The sequence below is a fragment of the Mytilus edulis genome, chromosome 10 (genome assembly GCF_963676685.1).
Source record: "Mytilus edulis chromosome 10, xbMytEdul2.2, whole genome shotgun sequence".
Taxonomy (NCBI): Eukaryota; Metazoa; Mollusca; class Bivalvia; order Mytilida; family Mytilidae; genus Mytilus; species Mytilus edulis.
Window position 1 is genome coordinate 56552149 of NC_092353.1, and position 25353 is coordinate 56577501.

The 25353-nt window shown below is 32.6% G+C and overlaps 2 protein-coding genes across 2 annotated transcripts in view; both read left to right on the plus strand.

The window, feature by feature from the left end:
- LOC139492177 (inositol 1,4,5-triphosphate receptor associated 2-like) overlaps window positions 1–25353 on the plus strand; it is a 455884-nt gene that overhangs the window by 426765 nt on the left and 3766 nt on the right. The gene's annotated exons all lie outside the window — the stretch shown is intronic.
- The window catches only part of LOC139492848 (E3 ubiquitin-protein ligase rnf213-alpha-like), a 111177-nt gene that overhangs the window by 25192 nt on the left and 60632 nt on the right, over window positions 1–25353 (plus strand). The window contains exons 15-35 of the mRNA XM_071280998.1: window positions 150–251; window positions 594–686; window positions 1210–1393; window positions 3005–3292; window positions 3587–4167; window positions 5554–5707; window positions 6149–6369; window positions 6705–6857; window positions 7173–7340; window positions 9351–9993; window positions 10454–10637; window positions 10928–11064; window positions 12535–12609; window positions 13109–13215; window positions 13826–13967; window positions 14318–14513; window positions 15423–15666; window positions 16373–16519; window positions 22380–22654; window positions 23661–23829; window positions 24615–24754. Of these exons, the coding sequence (XP_071137099.1) occupies window positions 150–251; window positions 594–686; window positions 1210–1393; window positions 3005–3292; window positions 3587–4167; window positions 5554–5707; window positions 6149–6369; window positions 6705–6857; window positions 7173–7340; window positions 9351–9993; window positions 10454–10637; window positions 10928–11064; window positions 12535–12609; window positions 13109–13215; window positions 13826–13967; window positions 14318–14513; window positions 15423–15666; window positions 16373–16519; window positions 22380–22654; window positions 23661–23829; window positions 24615–24754 (4403 nt within the window). The remainder of the gene's footprint in view (window positions 1–149; window positions 252–593; window positions 687–1209; window positions 1394–3004; window positions 3293–3586; window positions 4168–5553; window positions 5708–6148; window positions 6370–6704; window positions 6858–7172; window positions 7341–9350; window positions 9994–10453; window positions 10638–10927; window positions 11065–12534; window positions 12610–13108; window positions 13216–13825; window positions 13968–14317; window positions 14514–15422; window positions 15667–16372; window positions 16520–22379; window positions 22655–23660; window positions 23830–24614; window positions 24755–25353) is intronic.

Below are 25353 nucleotides of genomic sequence, written 5' to 3' on the forward strand. Positions count from 1 at the left end.
GTGTGATGCGTTTTCAGATTCATCACTCGACAACTTCCTGTTTACCGAACACTTACATATTTTTACACTATTAACATTATCCACTTGCGACGGGGGTATCATCAGTGAGCAGTAGCTCACAGTTTCACTTGTTTAAATTTACATTTCAGCGTTGGAATGCTGCCCTAAGAATCAAAGCACCTAAAGGGAATATTAAAGACAGTTACATGAAATATGTGGAAGAGCAATTGAAGATGGAATTACAAAAAGTGGTAAAATCTTTTTAACATAAAATTGTATTGTATTGCATTGCATTGTCCAACCTGTTTAGGTATATTGTGTGAATTGTTAAAAAAAAAAAAAGATGGCACAAAAAATGTTTTGAAAAATATTCTTTACCATTCATTCAATTAGAGAATTGGATATTTCAAAGTCTGAAGGAAATTAATATTGTTACTAATTAGCATTAATTTTTCATAGAATCATCTTTTTGTTATTTAGATCAGTTGTCTTGTAACTGTGTCTTTATAGATATTTTAATTATTTCATAACCTTAATATGCAACCATCGGTTTATTACTAAATGTAGATGTTATTTTTCTCCCTTTTTTACAGAGCGCCAGTCAGGCCTTGATAAAGATTTATTTGATTCAGAATGAACAATTTGAAAGTACTATACAGGCAATGTTGAGTGAGATTGCTTTCAAGGTTAGTGTGAAATCTGTTAAATTTATGAAGTTAGATATTTGATCTAAATGGCTTGCAAGTATTTTCCTTCTAAAGGGAATTCATTAAAATCAGTACTGGATCATAAATTATCTTATGAAGTAAAGCATAATACAATAAAAAAGACGAAGTTCATACGTATACTTTAAAACAGATCTTTTTAATGTAGATTCACCTTTTGATAGGAATGTTGTGCTTTGGAATATTTTCACGCGATCACTTTAATAGATACATTTTCTTCTTCTGTTTGTTAGTTGTATGCACATTCATTGAAGGCCTTCATAATCAGTTTACAAATTTATTTGTGCTAGTGTCATATTTTTTTTCTAAAAAGTAATTAAATAGTAAAAAAGATAAATAGTTACAAAAGATCTTTGGCCAATTTAAGCATATTTTTTCATGAATAATGTCTAATGTAGACAATTCTCATAACATAATTTTTTGCAAGTTTAATGGAAGCTGCATGATAATTCAATAATAGAAATATCTTGATTTCATTTTACAGGCAATTCATGAATTTGACTTTGATATGGAAATCATGAGAGAAGACAGGGTAGTGATGAGAATGGGAGATTTGATTAACAGTGTTTTGGAGCGTAGCTGGGAAAAAACTCAGTCCACAGACCCACATCAAATTTTAGAGCATGCTGTTACATGGGCATCATTTCCAACATTCATTGAAATGTATTGTAAGTATTAACTTTTATACTAAGTAAGTAATTTTTTAGTACATTTAGTATTTAGTAATGAAATTTTTAATGTCAGAATAGTATTCTGTTATGGCAATGCCATTTACTTCAATTTTTAACCGGATTTTTGTGACAAAAATGTCGGTTATTGATTTGGGGATGTACGGCGGGCGGGCGGGCGGGCGGCAATCAAATGTTGTCCGTGCATTAACTCATGAACCGTTCAACCAAAGCTTTTAAAATTTTAATATGTTATTACTGACAACTATACGAAGGTCAAGTTCAATAATGGCGATTTTGACTTTTACCGTTCAGGAGTTATGGTTCTTGAAAGGCGGCAATCAAATGTTGTCCGTGCATTAACTCATGAACCGTTCAACCAAAGCTTTTAAAATTTTAATATGTTATTACTGTTAACTATACGGAGGTCATCTTCGATTTTGACTTTTACCGTTCAGGAGTTATGGTTCTTGAAAGATTGAAAAATGGAGTTTTCAGTCATGTCCGTGCATTTACTCATGAACTGTTCTACCAAAGCTTCCCAAATTTTAATATGTTGTTACTGATGACAGAATGGAGGTCAAGTTCAATAATGACGATTTTGACTTTTACCGTTCAGGAGTTATGGTTCTTGAAAGATTGAAAAATGGAGTTTCCAGTCGTGTCCGTGCATTTATGCATGAACTGTTCTACCAAAGCTTTCCGAAATTTTAATATGCTGTTACTGATGACAAAATGGAGGTCAAGTTCAATAATGACGATTTTGACTTTTACCGTTCAGGAGTTATGGTTGTTGAAAGATTGAAAAATGGTGTTTCCCGTCATGTCCGTGCATTTTCTCATGAACCATTCAACCAAAGCTTTTGAAATTTTAATATGTTATTACTGATGACAAAATAGAGGTCAAGTTCCATAATGTCGATTTTGACTTTTACTGATCAGGAGTTATGGTTCTTGAAAGATCGTAAAATGGCGTTTCCATTTACGTTGTTGCATTTACTCATGAACCATTCAATCTAAGCTTTTCAAATATTATTATTTCAAAATGTTGATACTGATGACAAAATGGAGGTCAAATTTGATATTGATGATTTTCACTTTCACCATTCATCAGTAATGGTTCTTGTGATATTGCCAGGACACAAATAAATGTAAATAAATCTGGTTTGCTGTCGTTGTGACAGCCTCTTGTTTATCCTTGTTTTTAAAATTCCAATAGGGAACATACTTTATATAATTGTATCAATTAACCAATTTTTCAAGACGTTTCGGCCATTGCAATTTTTGTTCACAAGAGTTCTTTCATTGTTTTCAGAAACCATTTTATTTCAGAAAATCTTCTGCAACAAACAAAACACAATTTAAGACTTGCTTGAAAATTAAAATTATAATGTCATTACCATTTTTGTATTCTTATAAACTAAAACAAAGTGATATATTTAGTGAACAAATATAAACTTTAGTTGCAATTGTGAGAAAATATTTATATTCAAATAACTGTTAACGTCACAGTTAACTTTGGGTTTCTTTTTCCAGTCTATGTTCAAACCATATGTTAGACATGAAAGTTAAGTTTATTTTTCTTATATTGCCACAATTTGATTTTAACAGACAAATTTTCCAAACATTTGAAAGAAGATTCTCTCCACTTATTGAATCGCTCCATCAAGGTTTTGAATGGTGCCATTGTTCAGCTGTTCCAAGGGGAAATAATGGTCAAAGACATACAAATAATTCTGGAGAAACGAACAAACTTCCAGAAAACAATACAGTCTTTGAAAGATGTGAATGTTAAGGCTACAATGATGACATTGAACCTTAGGGAAAAGGAATTACAAGCTTATACAGATACACTCAAAATAGTGAAGGAATTTTTATCCTATTGCATCTATTGTAAAGGTAGGCATTAGAATATTATTGTGAATATGAAAATGTAATTTCTACTGAAATGTCTAGACCGTTGCCATTGTCATGTTTTAACAAAATTCTGTATAACAATTTTTGCTGGTTTTATTAAAGTTAATATTATTAGTGTTTTTAACAATCTTCTGACATTGTGTACAGTGTCAGATTACAGTTTGCATCAGTTAATTAAGCAGAAGATAATTTTCCCAATACTTAAATTTTATAGACTTTTATGCATGCTAATAGAATATAATAAGATATAATATAAAATTTGCTATACTTTTACAGCCAACACAACTGTAATGGAGGATCTGATTAGAAAATTGGATGATTTAGGTACATTTCCTATCAACCGCCTTGTTCGGACCTTACAGTTTGATGAAATAACAGATATAGAGAGGCATAGGCCATTTGTGAAAGTTTTTGAACTAAGTCAAGACCAACTGGATATTCTACCAGACATAGTAGAATGCAGTAGAGGACTTCTTTTTACCAAATTATGGGAAGACCAAGGCATTGAATTGAAAAAAGAACTAAACAGAAAACTGACTATACATGAAGTTTTGACGGAGGTTTGGGAACCTACTGTGAATCAATGGAAAACTATTTGTCAGAGGCTCAAAAGGGGAGATTTGTTTTTTTCTGAATTTGAAAGATTTTTCAGAAATACAGAAATTGGAAATTTGAGAGATGAGCTGACACTGCTTGAAAGAGGAGGAAATACAAGATGGGTAGATGAAAGACTAGACCAAGTAGAAAAATATCGAAATTTGAAAAGTTGTGAATTTGGCGCTGAAGCAATACTAGAAGTGGTAAAAGCATTTGATTTGCAAGGAGACTTTAATCAAATCATCACAATATGCAAATTTGTAAGTTGAAATATGTTAACTGTGGTATAGGAATCAGTTTTAGTATTGTATATTTAGACTCAAAACAAGTGCATGCTATTGAATTTTTTTGATACAAGTTAGTCAGAGATTGCGGTGATGTAGGAAATTCATTTTAGGACTTGCTGGGGTGTTGGACATCAAAGAGCAGTCTTTATAGAAAACATTTTTAAAAATTGTCAACCTGCAGTGCAAGTTTCTGTGTCTAAAAAATAATATATCCATTTTCCAGTAGTAAAATTTAATATTCTGATTTCGTCCTTGAATTTAGAAAAAATCTTTCAGGATCAAGACTTACTTTTAGAAATTTATTTCTCACTAGCTAGAACTCAGCTATGTTTTCATCCTTATTGAGTATTATGAGTAGCATTATGTTTTGATTTAAAATTTTTGTGCAAATGTAACCTGAAACATTGTATGGTTTAAAACAGTGTTTTTGTGAACCAAATGTGTTTAAGAAGCAATGATACCCAATGCGAAGGTATTCCTTCAATGTAATAAGAAGAAGATGTGGTATGATTGCAAATAAGACAACTCTCAACCAGAGACCAAATGAAATAAAAGTTTGACATGTTTGATAATCTAGGAACTTGTAATGGACCTATATTTATGAAATAAATTTAAACTGAATTTTGTATTTAAGGGCATACGATACAGTTTTGATCCCATATTGAAATTTTGCTGACAGTTTGCATCTAGGCTATTTTTTGCCTAATATGTAATAAAAAAATATACCTTCATGCGCTACTTTTTGAGTAAAATGAGGTCCAAATTTTATATATTTGCTCAAAATTTGGATTTGTGGATGTATTTTACTTTTCGACAGAAATACATAACTTTATTTTGTTTTAAAAGATAAACACAAGCTGTTTTTTGTTGAATTATTTTTAAATTCTGTTATATATAAACATGATAAATGTCCTTTAAATTTGTGCATTTTTTTTCTTCAAATAACTCATATTTATCTAATGTACATGAATGATAAAAAAACGTCATTTTTTGCTGCATATCAAATTAAAAAAAATTGCACTATTTACGTTTTTATGAGAATTGGCACACATAATACTCTTACGTAATCAAAGCAAATGGCATTTTAAAACAGAGGGTCCATGATCTTGTTTTCAAGTTAGATAAGTTTGAATGATAAAAATCAGTTGAAAACTGAATCTTTTCCCGATTAGTCATAGTTTGACTTTGCGAAAATCACAATTTACGTTAGCAACATCATTACCTTCCCTGTAATTGTATCGTATGTCCTTAAGGCTAACATGTTTTTAATAGATTATTTTTTTAAACTCTGATTAAACTCTGAGAAGAATTTAAAGTTTTTTTTATAGAAATCCACCATTTATTATGTTCTCTCTTTAGACCAAAGGAGCTGACACCAATATGAATAAGCTGGACAAATCATTACTGAAAACCTGTTCTGTTTTGAGGGAAGTTACCAAAGAGAGAGCTGAATGTTTGAAAACATTTATCAGATGTAAACAGCTTGTTGATTGGCTGAGAGAATCAATGCCTTGTAAGTAGTTAGGAATTGAATTTTTGTTTGCATATTTACTTTTTAGTTCATGATGCTTTGTTATGTTTTAGAACAATTAGGTTTCCTGTTAGAATTTCAATAACCTAGAATTAGAAGCAAGTAAAAGTACATTTATTTTGATGAGGTTTGTTTATTTGTTTGAAACACTGTGTTTGCATTTTCACATGGTACAGTATTGAAGACCAGTTCAACAATCTGTTATTTTGTTTTAGAAAATAACTTAATAATTAGTTATTTAGTCAACAAAGTGTTATTTAAAAGCTTTAAAAAAGACAAAAAAATATTGTCAGTGCTTGGAAATATTCTTTAATTAAAAAGAAAAATACAAGTTTCTTAATTTATTGCTTAAATTTCTGTGCCTTAAAAAGCTGTTCATTTCCTTTACAAGAGTTTCATTTGGATATTCATATCTATTTTTAGCTGGGCTGAAAGAATTAAAGGTGTTTGTTGACTTGGCCAGTATTTCTGCTGGAGAAGGAGACATGGAGATTGACAAGGTCAACTGTCTCCACTCAGCGACAACTGGATATGCTCCACTGATTTTCAATTTGGAGAAAGACTGCAATACAAAGATATTCCTAAATAAATGTCAAGAGGTCTGGAAAGAATTGTTAGCAAATCCAGAACTTCCAAGGAAATTGGTATGTCATTACTCCCGCTACATGTAGAATTTCAGTCTATACAACTAACAACCATTCACCTGCTAAGCATTTTTTTTGCAGTTTTGAATTTGATTTTAAACTTATTTAAGCATTTATATAAAGTCAATATTTCTCAGGTGAAACAGTAAATGCAGACTGTCTGAGACTAACATAGGAAGTCAAGCTTGTAAAATCCCCCCATAGTAGTTGTTATGCATTTTGATTTAAGGTAAAAAAAAAACGACTGCTACATCAATTAATGATATATTTTTAGTATCGTAGACAAGATATTGAAAAACATGAAAATAACTATATAATTCTCTGTATTTATTTAGATTGATACCAACAGACAGTTGGCATGGTTACAGACTGTAAAGAGATCTCATGGTTCAGTAGAAGTTAGCTCCCTTCAACAGGCTGAAGCTATCAACACTAAGGGAATATATCAAGTGGGAAACCTCAAGAAAATTGAAAATCTTAGAAAAACGGTAAGTTTGATATAGCTATTTTTTAGTTTTTTATATTTGTTTACTCATGAAACTTTCAAGACGAGTTAAATTTATTGTTGCCATTTTTGCTCTTTGACTTTTTCTTGTACATTTGTCATGGCACTAGAAGTTTCAAATAGAAGAAATATTCTGGAATATTATTTTTACTGCAAAATATATTATATTTTCCCCCTTACAAATAAAGGGTTTAGAATATTTGATCCAACAGGAATAGAATATGGTATAGTCAATAAAAAAGATTTCAGGGGTGCTTCTGTTAGGTGGTTTAGTTGATGGATTTTATTGTTTTACCAGAACTTGAATGAAGTCTTAGAACTCAGAGTTGCTGAAGATGACCAGGAAGGCAGAGTAGCACAGAGAAAGCTCTATAGATATGATCAGCTTCATGACCTTCAGTCCCGACTGATGTTAGTAGCTGGTAAAGCAGAGAAAGGAAAAGATGAAGTGGATAGATTTATGGAGGTAAAGAAACTATAATAGACCTAGACATCTATATATTTTCTATTCACAAAAAAGCATAATACCTGCAATGTTTAAATTTTTACATCCTTTGCCTTTAGTTCAATCCTAGTATTTTTGTCGAGCCTGCAACTTTTGTTGCAGAAAGCTCGACATAGGGATAGTGATCCTGCGGCGGCTGCGGCGTTAGCTAACTTCTTAAAAGCTTTATATTTTAGAAGGTGGAAGACCTGGATGCTTCATATTTGTATATAGATGCCTCATGTTACGAAGTTTCTGTCAGTCACATGTCCAATGTCCCTGACCTCATTTTCATGGTTCAGTGACCACTTGAATAAAAAAGTTCAGATTTTTTGTAATGTTGAATTCTCTCTTATTATAAGTAATAGGATAACTATATTTGGTATGTGCGTACCTTGCAAGGTCCTCATGACTGTCAGACAGTTTTCACTTGACCTTGACCTTATTTCATGGATCAGTGAACAAGGTTAAGTTTTGGTGGTCAAGTCCATATCTCATACTATAAGCAATAGGGCTAGTATATTCGGTGTATTGAAGGACTGTAAGGTGTACATGTCCAACTGTCAGGTGTCATCTGACCTTGACATCATTTTCATGGTTCAGTGGTTATAGTTAAGTTTTGGTGTTTTGGTCTGTTTAGCGGGCTGATGTCATCTAACCTTGACCTCATTTTCTTGGTTCAGTGGTCAAAGTTAAATTTTTGAGTTTTGGTCTTTTAATCTTATATTAGATGCCAAAGGTCAACTATATTTGGTGTATGGAAATATTTTATGATCTATATGTCAGTCCAGCAGGTTTTATTTGACCATGACCTCAATTTCACGGTTCATTGCACAGTGTTAAGTTTTTGTGTTTTGGTCTATTTTTCTTAAACTTTAAGTAATAGGTCAACTATATTTGTTGTATGGAAGCATTGTTAGCTGTATGTGTCTGCCTGGCATGGTTCATCTGACCTTGAACTCATTTTCATGGTTCATTGATCAATGTTTTAAGTTTTTCTTGGTTAATGTTAAGTTTATGTGACAGTTGTAATAAAGCTTTATACTTAGGACTATCAACATAATATCAATGATTAGCAAAGAAGGCGAGACATTTCATTGTGTGCACTCTTGTTTTCTTTAATTATAAAATTTCAGTTTTCACAAGTGGAATTCAATTGCTATTTATATGGCAGGATATACATTTATTGAATTGTTATATAATGGGATGCCAAGTGAATAATCCAATAATTGAAAGATCGCTTGAAACTGAAAGAAGAAGATTCAGATTGATTTGAATTGGATTTACCTCTCCCTAGAACTTAAAATTATGTTCTTTATATTGTGGTCATAAATTTTCATTGCTACAGTATAATAGCCATTTTCTCACTCATCAAACTTGTGAAAAAAATCATTAGTATGTCTTAAACAATTCATTAATCTCTCAATGAATTTTAGCTATAATGTTTGAATGAAATAAACTTCAGCGCTGCTTTGCAGGTGAAATAACCTACTTTGAATTACAATTGTTATGCCCCACCTATGATAGTAGAGGGGCAATATGTTTTCTGGTCTGTGGGTCCGTTCGCCTGTCCCACTTTAGGTTAAAGTTTTTGGTCAAGGTAGTTTTTGATGAAGCTGCAGTCAAAACTTGAAACATAGTACACATGTTTCTTATGATATGATCTTTCTAATTTTAAAGCCAAATTAGATTTTTGACCCCAATTTCACGGTCCACTGAACATAGAAAATGGAAGTGCCAGTTTCAGGTTAAAGTTTTTGGTCAAGGTAGTTTTTGATGAAGTTGAAGTCCAATCAACTTGAAACTTAGTACGGTACACATGTTCCCTATGGTATGATCTTTCTAATTTTAATGCCAAATTAGATTTTTTACCCATTTCACGGTCCATTGAACATGGAAAATGATAGTGCAAGTTGGGCATCTGTGTACTTTGGACACATTCTTGTTAAGATGTATTCCAGAATGGGTTATACATTCAACTTTTACTTGCAGATATTGGATGGTGCAGTAAGACTTGGAAATATTTATGCCAAACTAGTAGAAGAAGGTTGTGTTTTATTCTCACAGTGGCATGTTAAATTTTTGTGTGACCGTGGAAGACTAGCATGTGCATTTATATACTTTGGATATGGAGAGGACAGGCATACATTAAAAGGGAGAGTTGATGAGTCCAGTCAAGATGTCAGTGCTATTATACCCAAAATAGCGAAATTTCTCGAGCAGTGTCATGAGAACTGGCTTAGATACATAGATGAGAAGAGAGAAAAATATTATTGCTTGAATTTCTTCACAATTGATCAGATGGTAATATTGCAACAAGAACTTGTTAAAATTGGCTCCAATCAAGAGCCGTCTGCTCTTATCTATCCACTGTTGTCTGCTGTTAAACAGGGATGTACAAGAGAAGATCTTGTCAAAGCTATGTCTGCTGCCAAAGAGGATGTGGAACAAATGGATAGACAAAGACAAGAAGAAGAAGAAACAAAAGAAAGTGATGAAGAAGTCATGGTAGAAGTGGAAGAACCAGATGAAGTAAAAACCAGTAAATTTTTACAAGAAATGATAACAGCAGGATACAATATGAAGCTAGCAAAAGAAGCTCTGAAAAATGTGGGACCAGATGATGTTGATGGAGGTTTGTGTTTTTATAAAATTTATCAGTTTTTATTTGAAAAACTGTATTTTTGGGTTAAGTGCTTGTGATAAATGTAAATCAATATGATCACTTAAATACATGCACAACATAGATTATTTTCATTATCTAGATTAATATAGGTATAAATAGATTATTTATCAGTCAAAGTTATCTAAGCCTGTTTTTCTACATTGCTGAATTTTTTTTACAATGTACACTTATAAATATTTTTGTTTGCACAAACTTTTCAAACAGAGATTTTATACCTAAAAAAGGGTGTCTAAATATTTCTAAAGCTTCATTATATGACAGTCATTTTTTCTTTCGATAAAAAAAAACTTTTTCATTTGGCTGTTTCTATAGGTTACATGACTTTTTCACTAAAAATTACAGATAAAAATTAAATATGATGCCATATTTACAACAAATGTATAATCACTAACAATTCTATAATTTAAAGGTATAGTTTGGTGTATGGATAACGAAGATGATTTCCAGGCCATGGATGTAGATGAACCAGGCAGGCAATCTCCTGGTTTGCTAGAGGAACAGGCCTTCAGTAGATTTACAGGATGGACGCAGTCTGGACAGTCATTGGCATCTGTAACTGGAAGTTTAGTTGATCACCTTGGAATAGGAGCTGGGTAATTTTTTGGAGAACCAAAAATGTTATTTTTAATCTTGAAAATACTGTTTTAATTGTATAAGAATTGTATAAAAAAAAATGAAAAAATTAAAGGCAAACAATACATGCGATTAAATTTTCATGTATTCCATGGTATGATTTTTAAATTGCTTGTTATACTTTACAATGGATGAATGAATAAGTTTGGAAATATAAAATATTTTTGATAATACTGCATTATTTTTCTGAGAATTATATTTCCACTGTTAAAGCATCTAAGAGTGATATTTTTGTATTTTTTATTTGCAGAGAAAATAATGTAGAAATATTAATCAAAGCTCTGGAAAGTCTTTGGGACACATTTCTTACCTCCATTTCATCTAGTGTATCAGACTATCTTAGTGTTGAACATCTAGGGATGATTCTTAATAGACTCACAGAACAAGGTAAATTTAGTGTAGAACATCTAGGGATGATTCTTAATAGACTCACAGAACAAGGTAAATTTAGTGTAGAACATCTAGGGATGATTCTTAATAGACTCACAGAACAAGGTAAATTTAGTGTTGAACATCTAGGGATGATTCTTAATAGACTCACAGAACAAGGTAAATTTAGTGTAGAACATCTAGGGATGATTCTTAATAGACTCACAGAACAAGGTAAATTTAGTGTAGAACATCTAGGGATGATTCTTAATAGACTCACAGAACAAGGTAAATTTAGTGTAGAACATCTAGGGATGATTCTTAATAGACTCACAGAACAAGGTAAATTTAGTGTAGAACATCTAGGAATGATTCTTAATAGACTCAAAGAACAAGGTAAATTTAGTGTAGAACATCTAGGGATGATTCTTAATAGACTCACAGAACAAGGTAAATTTAGTGTAGAACATCTAGGGATGATTCTTAATAGACTCAAAGAACAAGGTAAATTTAGTGTAGAACATCTAGGGATGATTCTTAATAGACTCACAGAACAAGGTAAATTTAGGCTTATGAGAAAACATCATAGCATATGAGCTGTGTCGGATAGAAATCGACCTTATGCATATGAAAAAACACTTTTTGAGTCATCTTTTAAACCTTTTTGGGGTTGATTAAATCTTTCAGGAAAGTTTGCAAGTATTTGAAAATTTTGTTTGTTATCAAAACCCTACAAAATATACCAAAATTCACCTTTTATTCGCTTTTGAATATTCCAAAATCAATTGAAAGTCTTATACATGTACATGTATACGTGCACTTGCATAAGGTTGATTTCTATCCAGCGCCGCTCATATGTTACCCTTTACTTATTGAATACTTTATTTGAATGATTAATCTTTATTATGATTAGGTTGTTACACATTATGGTTCATTTAAGTGATTTTCATTGTAAATTATCACACAGATTTGTAAACCAATAGCAGTACTAGTAATTTCTTTTATTTAAAAGTTTATATGTTGTAAGAAATGAGGCTTTTTGGTTTTATTTGGCATTGGATTGCCTTTGCATTGATGTAGGCCTCACACATCCTTTTATCTAAAAAGCAGTTTCCAATCAGTTTAAAAGTACTACTGTAAACTGTCAATTTAGTCAGTTAAAACCTTCACATCTCAAGATATTTAAACGCTCACCAAATGCCTTCTGGCACCGAGCCGACCGTGCGAGGGATGTATATCCAGTCTAGGTCTTTAAACACTTCCATCATCACCTCAAGATGAAGAACAGCAAAAAAAAAAGCACTGTTCTTTTTAAATTTTCTATATATCTTTTATTATCTTTTAATCCCCTCAAGATCCTTTTTCCAAATATTTTTTGAGGTATAATCTGCTCAGTGGATTTCATGTTAGTCTTGGAGAATATAAAAATAGTAATTTATGAAACAAAATATTTACATTGTAAATATATTGTTTTCAATTTCTTTACAGAGACATTTGAAGTGGACAGGTCATATTTACCTTGTTTCAATATGGGAGAACCAAACTTGATTATTTGTCGTCAGCGTAAGTTTTTCAAGTTACATTGAATTATATATTGCTCAACTCAGTGAATATGAGATATACAGATTTAATTTGAACTTTATTAATAGATGAAGAAAATCATTTAACAAAAAAAAAGGCAACGAAAATCATGCAACAGTATTTTTTTTTAAAGAAAAAGAAATGCTTAAAGAAAAGAAGATTGCCTAAATAATCATCTCAGAAATGGAGTTTTGTTTTATTTTTAACAAATATGTCAACACTACTTTAAAAATGAAAACTGCAAAATAACTTTAAAGCTCCGCTATAACCATTTTTGTCTTAATTGTGAGTTTCATCTTTGAAAAGCGACATTGAGATCCTAAATTATGTATTTTTTAATCATTTGTATTTTTTTTATCAATAAATTTGTTCAACCTTCATTGAATTTTTGAAACTTGGACAGAATCTTCTTTTGTCAAAAAACAATATCCAGAGTAGAATATTTGTTTTGTACATTTATTGAGTTAACATATAATTTTAGGTGATATATACAACACAGTAATATCAGTCTACAGCCATGAAGATGACAGACCACTACCTCAGTCAGATGAAGTGTTACTCTGTACACCACAAACTACACTGGATATGGTAATTTGATTAGATATACAATATCATTATTATCTAATATACAGTCAAACCTCCTATAAGAGATGCACTGCTAGTAATTGAAAACCTTGTCTTGTCACATCACCTGCAATACCTATGCAGTTTGGTCATTTTTCTGTTAACCCATGGGTGACCTTAATTAGAAGTTGACAAATCAATTGGTTTGAGGCCAAAGTCAAATGCTAAATAAAAAGAAAAGATGTGGTGTGATTGCCAATGAGACAACTATCCATCAGAGACCAAAAGATGTAGAAGTTGACAACTATAGGTCACTGTACAACCTTAAACAATGAGTAAAACCCATGTTTATTTTGTTTTTCGTATTTTAAAGGATCACTTTATTAACTTTCCAAAGTTTCTTAGTGGGAATATGATGCAAAATAAAAAAATAAGGAAATATACATACTTGTAAAGATTGTTCTTTATTTTTAAGCTTTCTAGCAGTCACCATAGGACATAAATATCAAACAAAAACAGAAAAAAATAATCATTGAATGATATTTTTAAAATTGAAGAAAATTCCTCATACTTTTTTTCCTCTAAACAAAATATACCAATGAAATTGGATTGTTTGTATTTAAAAATTTTGTAGCTGGAAATTTTCTGGAGGAGATCCTTGTTTGCAGACGACAGTAAAGTCTACTGTTTAGTAAATGCTGATCTTCTAGACTATGAAGTCAGTGACAAGGGAGAGAAATCTTTGGAAAGACACATGAAACAGGCTGACAGTAAAGGTAAGATAGGCTTTGTTTGCATGTAGATGAATTTTGCCAGGTGGAGAACATATCTCATAAGTAAGTGAAAAAACTAGATCAAAAACTATGTCATATGCAAGAAAAGTTACATACACCTTATCGCTAGTTGTCCGCCATTACTGGACATCACACAAGTTCCCGTAAAACAACTTCTCCAGACAGGGCAGTTCATACTCGCCAAATGATGAGATCACTTATTCGTCATTGATGACTATATGTGACCTAAAATGTATGAATTTTATGAACTTTTGTTGTTGCTATGGTGTTTTACGATTGTTTACCCCGATGTTTACTGTCATGATGCATATTCTCTTTGATTGTTATTGTAGGAAGGAACTATAGATTGGTTGTTATATGTAGCAGTGAAAATGAAGATAGGTCGAGAATAGTTGCTGCCCTTGATAAATATCGTAGACCACAACTTCCTACAGATGGCGCTACTATTAGAAAGTATCTCCTAACAAAACTGAAAATTGACAGGTCATCTACTGGAATAAGACCTGCATCAGCTGTTGACTTTGAAAGGTAGATAAAAATATAAAAACTAAATATTTTGTCATATATGAGTATTTTACATATTTACCTCATTTGAACTTTGATGGATAGTTGTCTTATTTTCAATCATATCACATTTTTATACCCCCGCTTTAAAAAAGGGGGGGTATACTGTTTTACCTCTGTCTGTCCTTCCGTCAGTCCGTCAGTCAGTCCGTCCGTCCCATGAATATTTTTCGTCACATTTTTCTCAGGAACTACAATACAAGGATTTCTGAAATTTGGTTTCAGGGTTTATCTAAGTCAGCTATACCGTGTGATGTGTTTTCAGATTGATCACTTGACAACTTCCTGTTTACCGAACACTTGTATGATTTTACACATGATAGCCAAGTTGAAAATTTTCGTCACATTTTTCTCAGGAACTACAATACAAGGATTTCTGAAATTTGGTTTCAGGATTTATATAAGTCAGCTATACCGTGTGATGCGTTTTCAGATTCATCACTGGACAACTTCCTGTTTACCGAACACTTGCATATTTTTACACTATTAATATTATCCACTTGCGGCGGGGGTATCATCAGTGAGCAGTAGCTCGCAGTTTCACTTGTCATATTTTTATTGTATATAAATCTACTTTCATGATTATTAACCTTTTTTTTAAATCACTTTCTAAAGCAGAGAACAATTTTGTCTGATAAAAAAAAAGACTTTTGATGGTATGTTACATTCTCTAAAAAAAAAAAAATATTAATTTTGCTATAATGAAAAGGGCTGGTGGCCTTTCTGAAAACAAAAAAAATGACCTTTTAAAGGGTAATAACTGTCAATAATGTTATATGATAAATCATTGTGTCACATACTTTATCAGTTTCTTCTGTATCACCTTGCATCAGGAATCATCTTACTTAATGTTATTTGATTAACCAATTGTAGATGCGGTGTAAGAGTTGTGAAATCATGGAGGGCAGGAGTCGGCAAGTCCTTGTATAAGAAAAGAATGGTGACAGATTTGTACAAACTTATAACTAACATTACCAGAAGGAAAGCTAGTAATGTTACCATACCTTTACATGAGAAAACTATCAATGTTGATGATATAATGGACATTTTGTTGGAGGAGACATTAGCTCCACGATGTCATGAACCAAGGATATTCCACATAGATATTTCACATGTTGTAAGTTCTTTCTCTGATTTCAAGAAATTTGCACCTATGATTACTGCAAGATTGAAATGTTACATTGATTAAGTCACTGCTCTTGTATTTATTGATCAGTGCTTTATATTATATCAAAAATGCTTATGTTGGATAAATCATTGGATTATATTAAAAAATAGATAAAATCTTTCATGCCACCTTTAAGTGGATATCAAAAATCACTTTATCAAACAGTATATTTTTAAAGCATACATACTACATTTCTGTAACTATAACATATTAAAAAAAGAAATAGCAAGAAAACATAACAAAAAAGTCATTGCAAATTTTAATTAAGAATTGAATGCTTCTTTTTGTAACTTCATTGGGGTGTAAAAGCGTTGACCAAAGTACATTTTGTATGAAGCGCAGAAGTGCTTCATTCTAAAAAAGTGTGCATGGTCAATGCTTTTACTGTGAACCATATTAAGTTACAAAAAGAAACATTCAATACTTATAATTACATTTTTTTAGCTAGGATTATGAAAACACGATTTTTATCAACTTTTTACTTAATTTACCTGTGCACTTTTTTGTGGGACCTCGTGTCTTCATGAATGATAAATTTTATTGTGTAATGAAGTTGATTAAGGAATAAGGCCAGATTGCAGTGTAGCCAATCAGAATAATGTATTATAATGAAACATACATCTAATGTAATTATTGAATAATATTTTCCTTTCAGGTACAAGAAGGAGTAGATGCTTTCCTGTTCCAGTTGTTAGTTCTCGGGTGTCTAGGTCACAGTACAGGAAATGTCTGGAGAAGATCCGAACTTGATTATTATATTATAGAATCAATGCCATTACTTGCTAGAGATATGGATGTACAGGTATGTTGTTAGTTCTCGGGTGTCTAGGTCACAGTACAGGAAATGTCTGGAGAAGATCTGAACTTGATAATTATATTATTGAAGCAATGCCATTACTAGCAAAGAAATGGATGTACAAGTAAGTTGTTAGTTCTCGGGTGTCTAGGTCACAGTACAGGAAATGTCTGGAGAAGATCCCAACTTGATTATTATATTATTGAATCAATGCCATTACTAGCTAGAGATATGGATGTACAAGTAAGTTGTTAGTTCTCGGGTGTCTAGGTCACAGTACAGGAAATGTCTGGAGAAGATCTGAACTTGATTATTATATTATTGAATCAATGCCATTACTAGCTAGAGATATGGATGTACAAGTAAGTTGTTAGTTCTTGGGTGTCTAGGTCACATTACAGGAAATGTCTGGAGAAGATCTGAACTTGATTATTATATTATTGAATCAATGCCATTACTAGCAAGAGATATGGATGTACAGGTAAGTTGTTAGTTCTTGGGTGTCTAGGCCACAGTACAGGAAATGTCTGGAGAAGATCAGAACTTGATTATTATATTATTGAATCAATGCCATTACTAGCTAAAGATATGGATGTACAAGTAAGTTGTTAGTTCTCGGGTGTCTAGGTCACAGTACAGGAAATGTCTGGAGAAGATCAGAACTTGATTATTATATTATTGAATCAATGCCTTTACTAGCTAGAGATATGGATGTACAAGTAAGTTGTTAGTTCTCGGGTGTCTAGGTCACAGTACAGGAAATGTCTGGAAAAGATCAGAACTTGATTATTATATTATTGAATCAATGCCATTACTAGCTAGAGATATGGATGTACAAGTAAGTTGTTAGTTCTGGGGTGTCTAGGTCACAGTACAGGAAATGTCTGGAGAAGATCAGAACTTGATTATTATAATATTGAATCAATGCCATTACTAGCTAGAGATATGGATGTACAAGTAAGTTGTTAGTTCTCGGGTGTCTAGGTCACAGTACAGGAAATGTCTGGAGAAGGGTCAGAACTTGATTATTATATTATTAAATCAATGCCATTACTAGCTAGAGATATGGATGTACAAGTAAGTTGTTAGTTCTCGGGTGTCTAGGTCACAGTACAGGAAATGTCTGGAGAAGATCTGAACTTGATTATTATATTATTGAATCAATGCCATTACTAGCTAGAGATATGGATGTACAAGTAAGTTGTTAGTTCTCGGGTGTCTAGGTCACAGTACAGGAAATGTCTGGAGAAGATCAGAACTTGATTATTATATTATTGAATCAATGCCATTACTAGCTAGAGATATGGATGTACAAGTAAGTTGTTAGTTCTCGGGTGTCTAGGTCATAGTACAGGAAATGTCTGGAGAAGATCAGAACTTGATTATTATATTATTGAATCAATGCCATTACTAGCTAGAGATATGGATGTACAAGTAAGTTGTTAGTTCTCGGGTGTCTAGGTCACAGTACAGGAAATGTCTGGAGAAGATCAGAACTTGATTATTATATTATTGAATCAATGCCATTACTAACTAGAGATATGGATGTACAAGTAAGTTGTTAGTTCTCGGGTGTCTAGGTCATAGTACAGGAAATGTCTGGAGAAGATCAGAACTTGATTATTATATTATTGAATCAATGCCATTACTAGCTAGAGATATGGATGTACAAGTAAGTTGTTAGTTCTCGGGTGTCTAGGTCACAGTTCAGGAAATGTCTGGAGAAGATCTGAACTTGATTATTATATTATTGAATCAATGCCATTACTAGCTAGAGATATGGATGTACAAGTAAGTTGTTAGTTCTCGGGTGTCTAGGTCACAGTACAGGAAATGTCTGGAGAAGGGTCAGAACTTGATTATTATATTATTGAATCAATGCCATTACTAGCTAGAGATATGGATGTACAAGTAAGTTGTTAGTTCTTGGGTGTCTAGGTCACAGTACAGGAAATGTCTGGAGAAGGGTCAGAACTTGATTATTATATTATTGAATCAATGCCATTACTAGCTAGAGATATGGATGTACAAGTAAGTTGTTAGTTCTCGGGTGTCTAGGTCACAGTACAGGAAATGTCTGGAAAAGGGTCAGAACTTGATTATTATATTATTGAATCAATGCCATTACTAGCTAGAGATATGGATGTACAAGTAAGTTGTTAGTTCTCGGGTGTCTAGGTCACAGTACAGGAAATGTCTGGAGAAGATCTGAACTTGATTATTATATTATTGAATCAATGCCATTACTAGCTAGAGATATGGATGTACAAGTAAGTTGTTAGTTCTCGGGTGTCTAGGTCACAGTACAGGAAATGTCTGGAGAAGATCTGAACTTGATTATTATATTATTGAATCATTGCCATTACTTGCTAGAGATATGGATGTACAAGTAAGTTGTTAGTTCTCGTGTGTCTAGGTCACAGTACAGGAAATGTCTGGAGAAGATCTGAACTTGATAATTATATTATTGAATCAATGCCATTACTAGCTAGAGATATGGATGTACAAGTAAGTTGTTAGTTCTCGGGTGTCTAGGTCATAGTACAGGAAATGTCTGGAGAAGATCTGAACTTGATTATTATATTATTGAATTAATGCCATTACTAGCTAGAGATATGGATGTACAAGTAAGTTGTTAGTTCTTGGGTGTCTAGGTCACAGTACAGGAAATGTCTGGAGAAGATCAGACCTTGATTATTATATTATTAAATCAATGCCATTACTAGCTAGAGATATGGATGTACAAGTAAGTTGTTAGTTCTCGGGTGTCTAGGTCACAGTACAGGAAATGTCTAGAGAAGATCAGAACTTGATTATTATATAATTGAATCAATGCTATTTATAGCTAGAGATATGGATGTACAAGTAAGTTGTTAGTTCTCGGGTGTCTAGGTCACAGTACAGGAAATGTCTAGAGAAGATCTGAACTTGATTATTATATTATTGAATCAATGCCATTACTAGCTAGAGATATGGATGTACAAGTAAGTTGTTAGTTCTCGGGTGTCTAGGTCACAGTACAGGAAATGTCTGGAGAAGATCAGAACTTGATAATTATATTATTGAATCAATGCCATTACTAGCTAGAGATATGGATGTACAAGTAAGTTGTTAGTTCTCGGATGTCTAGGTCACAGTACAAGAAATGTCTGGAGAAGATCCGAACTTTATTATTATATTATTGAATCAATGCCATTACTAGCTAGAGATATGGATGTACAGGTAAGTTGTTAGTTCTTGGGTGTCTAGGTCACAGTACAGGAAATGTCTGGAGAAGATCTGAACTTGATAATTATATTATTGAATCAATGCCATTACTTTCTAGAGATATGGATGTACAAGTAAGTTGTTAGTTCTGGGGTGTCAAGGTCACAGTACAGGAAATGTCTGGAGAAGATCTGAACTTGATAATTATATTATTGAATTAATGCCATTACTAGCTAGAGATATGGATGTACAGGTAAGTTGTTAGTTCTTGGGTGTCTAGGTCACAGTACAGGAAATGTCTGGAGAAGATCTGAACTTGATAATTATATTATTGAATCAATGCCATTACTTGCTAGAGATATGGATGTACAAGTAAGTTGTTAGTTCTTGGGTGTCAAGGTCACAGTATAGGAAATGTCTGGAGAAGATCTGAACTTGATTATTATATTATTGAATCAATGCCATTACTAGCTAGAGATATGGATGTACAAGTAAGTTGTTAGTTCTCGGGTGTCTAGGTCACAGTACAGGAAATGTCTGGAGAAGATCTGAACTTGATTATTATATTATTGAATCAATGCCATTACTTGCTAGAGATATGGATGTACAAGTAAGTTGTTAGTTCTCGGGTGTCTAGGTCACAGTACAGGAAATGTCTGGAGAAGATCTGAACTTGATAATTATATTATTGAATCAATGCCATTACTAGCTAGAGATATGGATGTACAAGTAAGTTGTTAGTTCTCGGGTGTCTAGGTCATAGTAAAGGAAATGTCTGGAGAAGATCCGAAATTGATTATTATATTATTGAATCAATGCCATTACTAGCTAGAGATATGGATGTACAAGTAAGTTGTTAGTTCTTGGGTGTCTAGGTCACAGTACAGGAAATGTCTGGAGAAGATCAGAACTTGATTATTATATTATTGAATCAATGCCATTACTAGCTAGATATATGGATGTACAAGTAAGTTGTTAGTTCTCGGGTGTCTAGGTCACAGTACAGGAAATGTCTGGAGAAGATCCCAACTTGATTATCATATTATTGAATCAATGCCATTACTTGCTAGAGATATGGATGTACAAGTAAGTTGTTAGTTCTCGGGTGTCTAGGTCACAGTACAGGAAATGTCTGGAGAAGATCCGAACTTGATTATTATGTTATTGAATCAATGCCATTACTTGCTAGAGATATGGATGTACAAGTAAGTTGTTAGTTCTCGGGTGTCTAGGTCACAGTACAGGAAATGTCTGGAGAAGATCCGAACTTGATTATTATATTATTGAATCAATGCCATTACTTGCTAGAGATATGGATGTACAAGTAAGTTGTTAGTTCTCGGGTGTCTAGGTCACAGTACAGGAAATGTCTGGAGACGATCAGAACTTGATTATTATATTATTGAATCAATGCCATTACATGCTAGAGATATGGATGTTACAAGTAAGTTGTTAGTTAACCAAACTTGGCCACAATTATCATTGTGGTATATAGTTTAAAAAATGTGTCCGATGACCCCGCCTACCAAACAAAATGGCCGACATGGCTAAAATTAGAACATAGTGGTAAAATGCAGTTTTTGCTTTATATCTTTGAAACTAAGACATTTAGGGCAAATCTTTCAAGATTTAAATGTCCATCAGAATAAGATCTATCCCCTCTCAAAATTTCAGATAAATCTGACAACCCGTTGTTGGGTTGCTGCCCTAAAATTGGTAGTTTTAAGGAAATGTTGCAGTTTTTGGTTATTATCTTGAATACTATTATAGATAGAGATAAACTGTAAACAGCAATAATGTTCAGCAAAGTAAGATCTACAAATAAGTCAACATGATCAAAATTATTACAGGACCCCTTAAGGAGTTATTGCCCTTTATAGTCAATATTGAACAACTTTTTGTCATTTTTGTAATTTGTACAAAAATCTTCTTTTCTATAACTATGGGCCAAATTTAACCAAAGTTGGCCACAATCATTACTAGGGTATCTATTTAAAAAAAGTGTCTTATGACCCTGCCTACCACCCAAGATGGCCGACATCAGTAAATACAGTAACAGGTGAGCGACACAGGCTCTTGAGAGCCTCTAGTTTATTATCAGATTTTTCTTGGTCAAATTGAGATTTAAACACATCAACTAGTAAATGTCTGGGTGATGTTGTCAGTTTAGTGAATTGATAAAAAAAAAAACTGTCAGCGAAATTTTTTTTGAATATGTGCAAAATTAAACACATTTGGTTTGTTATATTAAATATATTTTTTGGAAAATCTTTTAGATTTTATTTGATTTTCTTTCATGCCAGGGAGGACATGGAAAACAGGTTGATATAAAAGTTTCAGCAGATCTCCATCACCACAAAATAGCAGCTATTTTTTAATCTCAAATTACATGAATTTCAGTTTACTCTTACTTACAAAAGAGTTCTTTAATTTAAATATATTGATTACATGGCATAATTCTTCTTATTTCTTAGAACTTACATTTGAAGGGGGAAAAAAGTTAAGGGACTTATTTCCATGTAAAATTGGTTCCTAAGTGCTTATCTTTTGTAGTAATGTGAACCTATTTGAGTAATGGTGTTGCATACTCTTTGAGACATTCTGACAATTTTGAAAGGAATATAGATGCTTATACTATCTAAATATATATCAATTTTAGGGAGGAAAACTGAGATGCTTACATCATTGCTTGGACATTTTACCACATGTGACCTGCCGATCTCCACAGGAAAGCTTTGAGATTTTAAGTAACATTAGACGTCCTGCAGACTATACAGACCATGATAGACTCTTTGATGGTATAGAATTCAAGAGTCCTACATTCCAAAGACCATATCAGTATCTTAAAAGGCTAGACACAAATTGTAGACTTGATGACGTGAATGCTCAGATACCAGATGGGGATAAGAAACAGTGTCTGAATACATTACTTAAGTATGCCTATTATTAAAACACTTTTTTAGGTGGCACTAATTTACTGATGTTGTTTGAGGAAAAATTGAACTTTCAAATATATCGCCAAAAAAATACATTTATGGTTTGTTGTTCTGTGCATCAAAGTCAAAATCCCATCTGTCTTTCTTTCAGTAAGCTGTAGTTTTGTTACAAATTATTCAGCTTCTGTATTGAGGAATTATTTGTTATTTGGTCTGAACCTTTATAATGCTGTGTGTATAACCTTGTGAGACTACTGTAATCACTAGCTAGTCAACACTCAGGTTGTGAGTTTCTAACCCTGCTCGTGCAGGTGCACTTGACTCCAATCATAATTGACTAAGATTGTTGTATGTATGAACTTAATAAGGGTGGTTGTTTTCTGTGGGCACCCTGGCTTCCTCTACCAATAACAACTGGCCGCCAAGATATAGCCCAAAAGGAGTGCTTAATAGTAGCGTTAAAACACAAAAAATCAAATCAAATGTACTTTGTGAGCAATTTTCAGATCCACAGGGCAAACACCTCCTGTTTGAGTTGTAAGCACGCCCACAAATTTTCCGCATAATAATGAGGTTTCATCATGTATGCAAAAAACAAAAGTGGTTGAATGTTACAAACAAAATATTAATTATGTTTGGTAATTGTATCAATAATGAAGTCCTGTGTTGAAGGTTATTTGATGAACACAATCCAGTGATGCGAATGATACAGGAGAGGGGGTCGGAGGGGTCCTGATCCCGAAATCCTGAGGTCCCAAATTTAAAAAAGAAAAAATCCTGACATCCCGAAATTTGAAAAAAGAAAACCCGGATCCCGAAATCCCGAGCTTAAAAATTCCTGATCCTGATCAGGTCCTGAAAAATGTCCTGCCCCTTCTCATACAAGATTAATTTTGTATAACTGTCAATTTCATTTCATTATTTGACAGCTACTTTGTAATGGTGAATGATTACATTGCATTTTTCTTTATTTAAAATAACCTGTTTATTTATCTTTTTTCTAGACACTGTGGTATCAGAGATCCATCATGGTCAGAGCTGTATCATTTTGTCAGTTTCCTGAACAAACAGTTACAAGACTTTGAAGTGTCAGCTTTCTGTAGTTTAGCAGCAGGGGAGGACTTACCAGGATTTGCCAAGTTTGTACTACGATTCCTCATTCAAATGTCTAGGGTAAGTGTTTTTTTGTGCGGATAATCTCTCTCTACATCAATAAAACTGTTGGCTATAAAAATAATGTTTACTGTAAATTCAGAAATTATTTCGTGCATTTATTTTTTCATTTTAGACTTAAATGCAGTTTTAATTTTTACCATTTTGAGAAAAATTCTGTTTAATTCATATGAAATATTTCAAAATGCGAGTTTAATTTATTTGGTTTACAATTCTGTTGCATTCTTCTGCAATAATAAAAACCTCACATTAATTTATGAATACACAGTAAGTGTTATTGTGCAATCTTCAAATAGACATAAGAAGATTTGGTATGAGTGCCAAAGAGAGAACTCTCAATCCAAGTGATGATGGGTTAAAAGTAAACAATTATAAGTCAAAGTATGGCCTTCAAAACAGAGCTTTGGCTAACACAGAACAGCTAGCTTTAAAGGGCCACAAAATGACAAGTGTAAAATAATTCAAACAGGAAAACCAACGGTCTAATCTGTATAAAAAAGGAGGAAACAAGAAAGACTTTTATGAACCACACCAATACTGACAACCACTGATCAATATTCTGACTGAATACATGAATAAAACATAATGTTTAAAATAGCTTTCTCACTTATGATTATATAGTTATGCACTTAAAATCGTAAGTTCATCATGTTCATAACAAATTTTGAAAGAAAAAAAAATCTGCATAATTGGTAAAACAAGGATGACAAGAAAATATACTATAAAGGGATTTCTGAATAAGTGAGAATTCATATAGATCTAATGTTTTAATATTTCTTTAACAGGATTTTTCTACCCGATCCTTGATAATGAGCGAGGAATCGCCATTACAACTGCTACAGAGACAGATGAGTGAAGAGGATCAAGACAAGGAGGGGGAGGATGTTATACAGCTGTACCAGATGAGGAGAACTTGGGAAACTAGGTACAGTATATCAGTGAAACTTTCCTGTATCATAGTTATAATGTTAGTTTGATGTCAAAAAGAAAAAATATCCAATGCAATGTCTTTAGTTTTCCTTAGTAAATTTGATTTTATGCAATATTGTTTGCTTTATTTATGTAGGAAAATTTAAAACCCAATTGAATTAAGATTGCTTTATTTATATAGTCTGTCTTAATTCAAATACTGTAAACCAAATTATTTTTTGTAAATACTTTATATTGCATTAAGCCCTTTAGAGCTGTAATGATTTATTTTCTGTTTTATAACATTGTAATGTGTTATTTTAAGAAAAGAATTAAGTAAGACATTAGACATATTTGCATTGAATAAAAAATGAATACAGATCTTTTATCCAATCTATGCTTACAAAGGAAGGATCTTATGACACTCAGTACTACTTTCTGTTCTGGCATCAGCCAATGAAATGTTGGCTTACAAATTTACAAAATTGAAGGAGTGTATCATTACAGCAAAATCAGAGGATATTGTAAGGTCTTTTAAACTAAAAGAAGAAAGGAGCTTGGACACTTGGACACTTGGACACAGGATCTTTATTGTAATCAAATTGGTTTACAGTA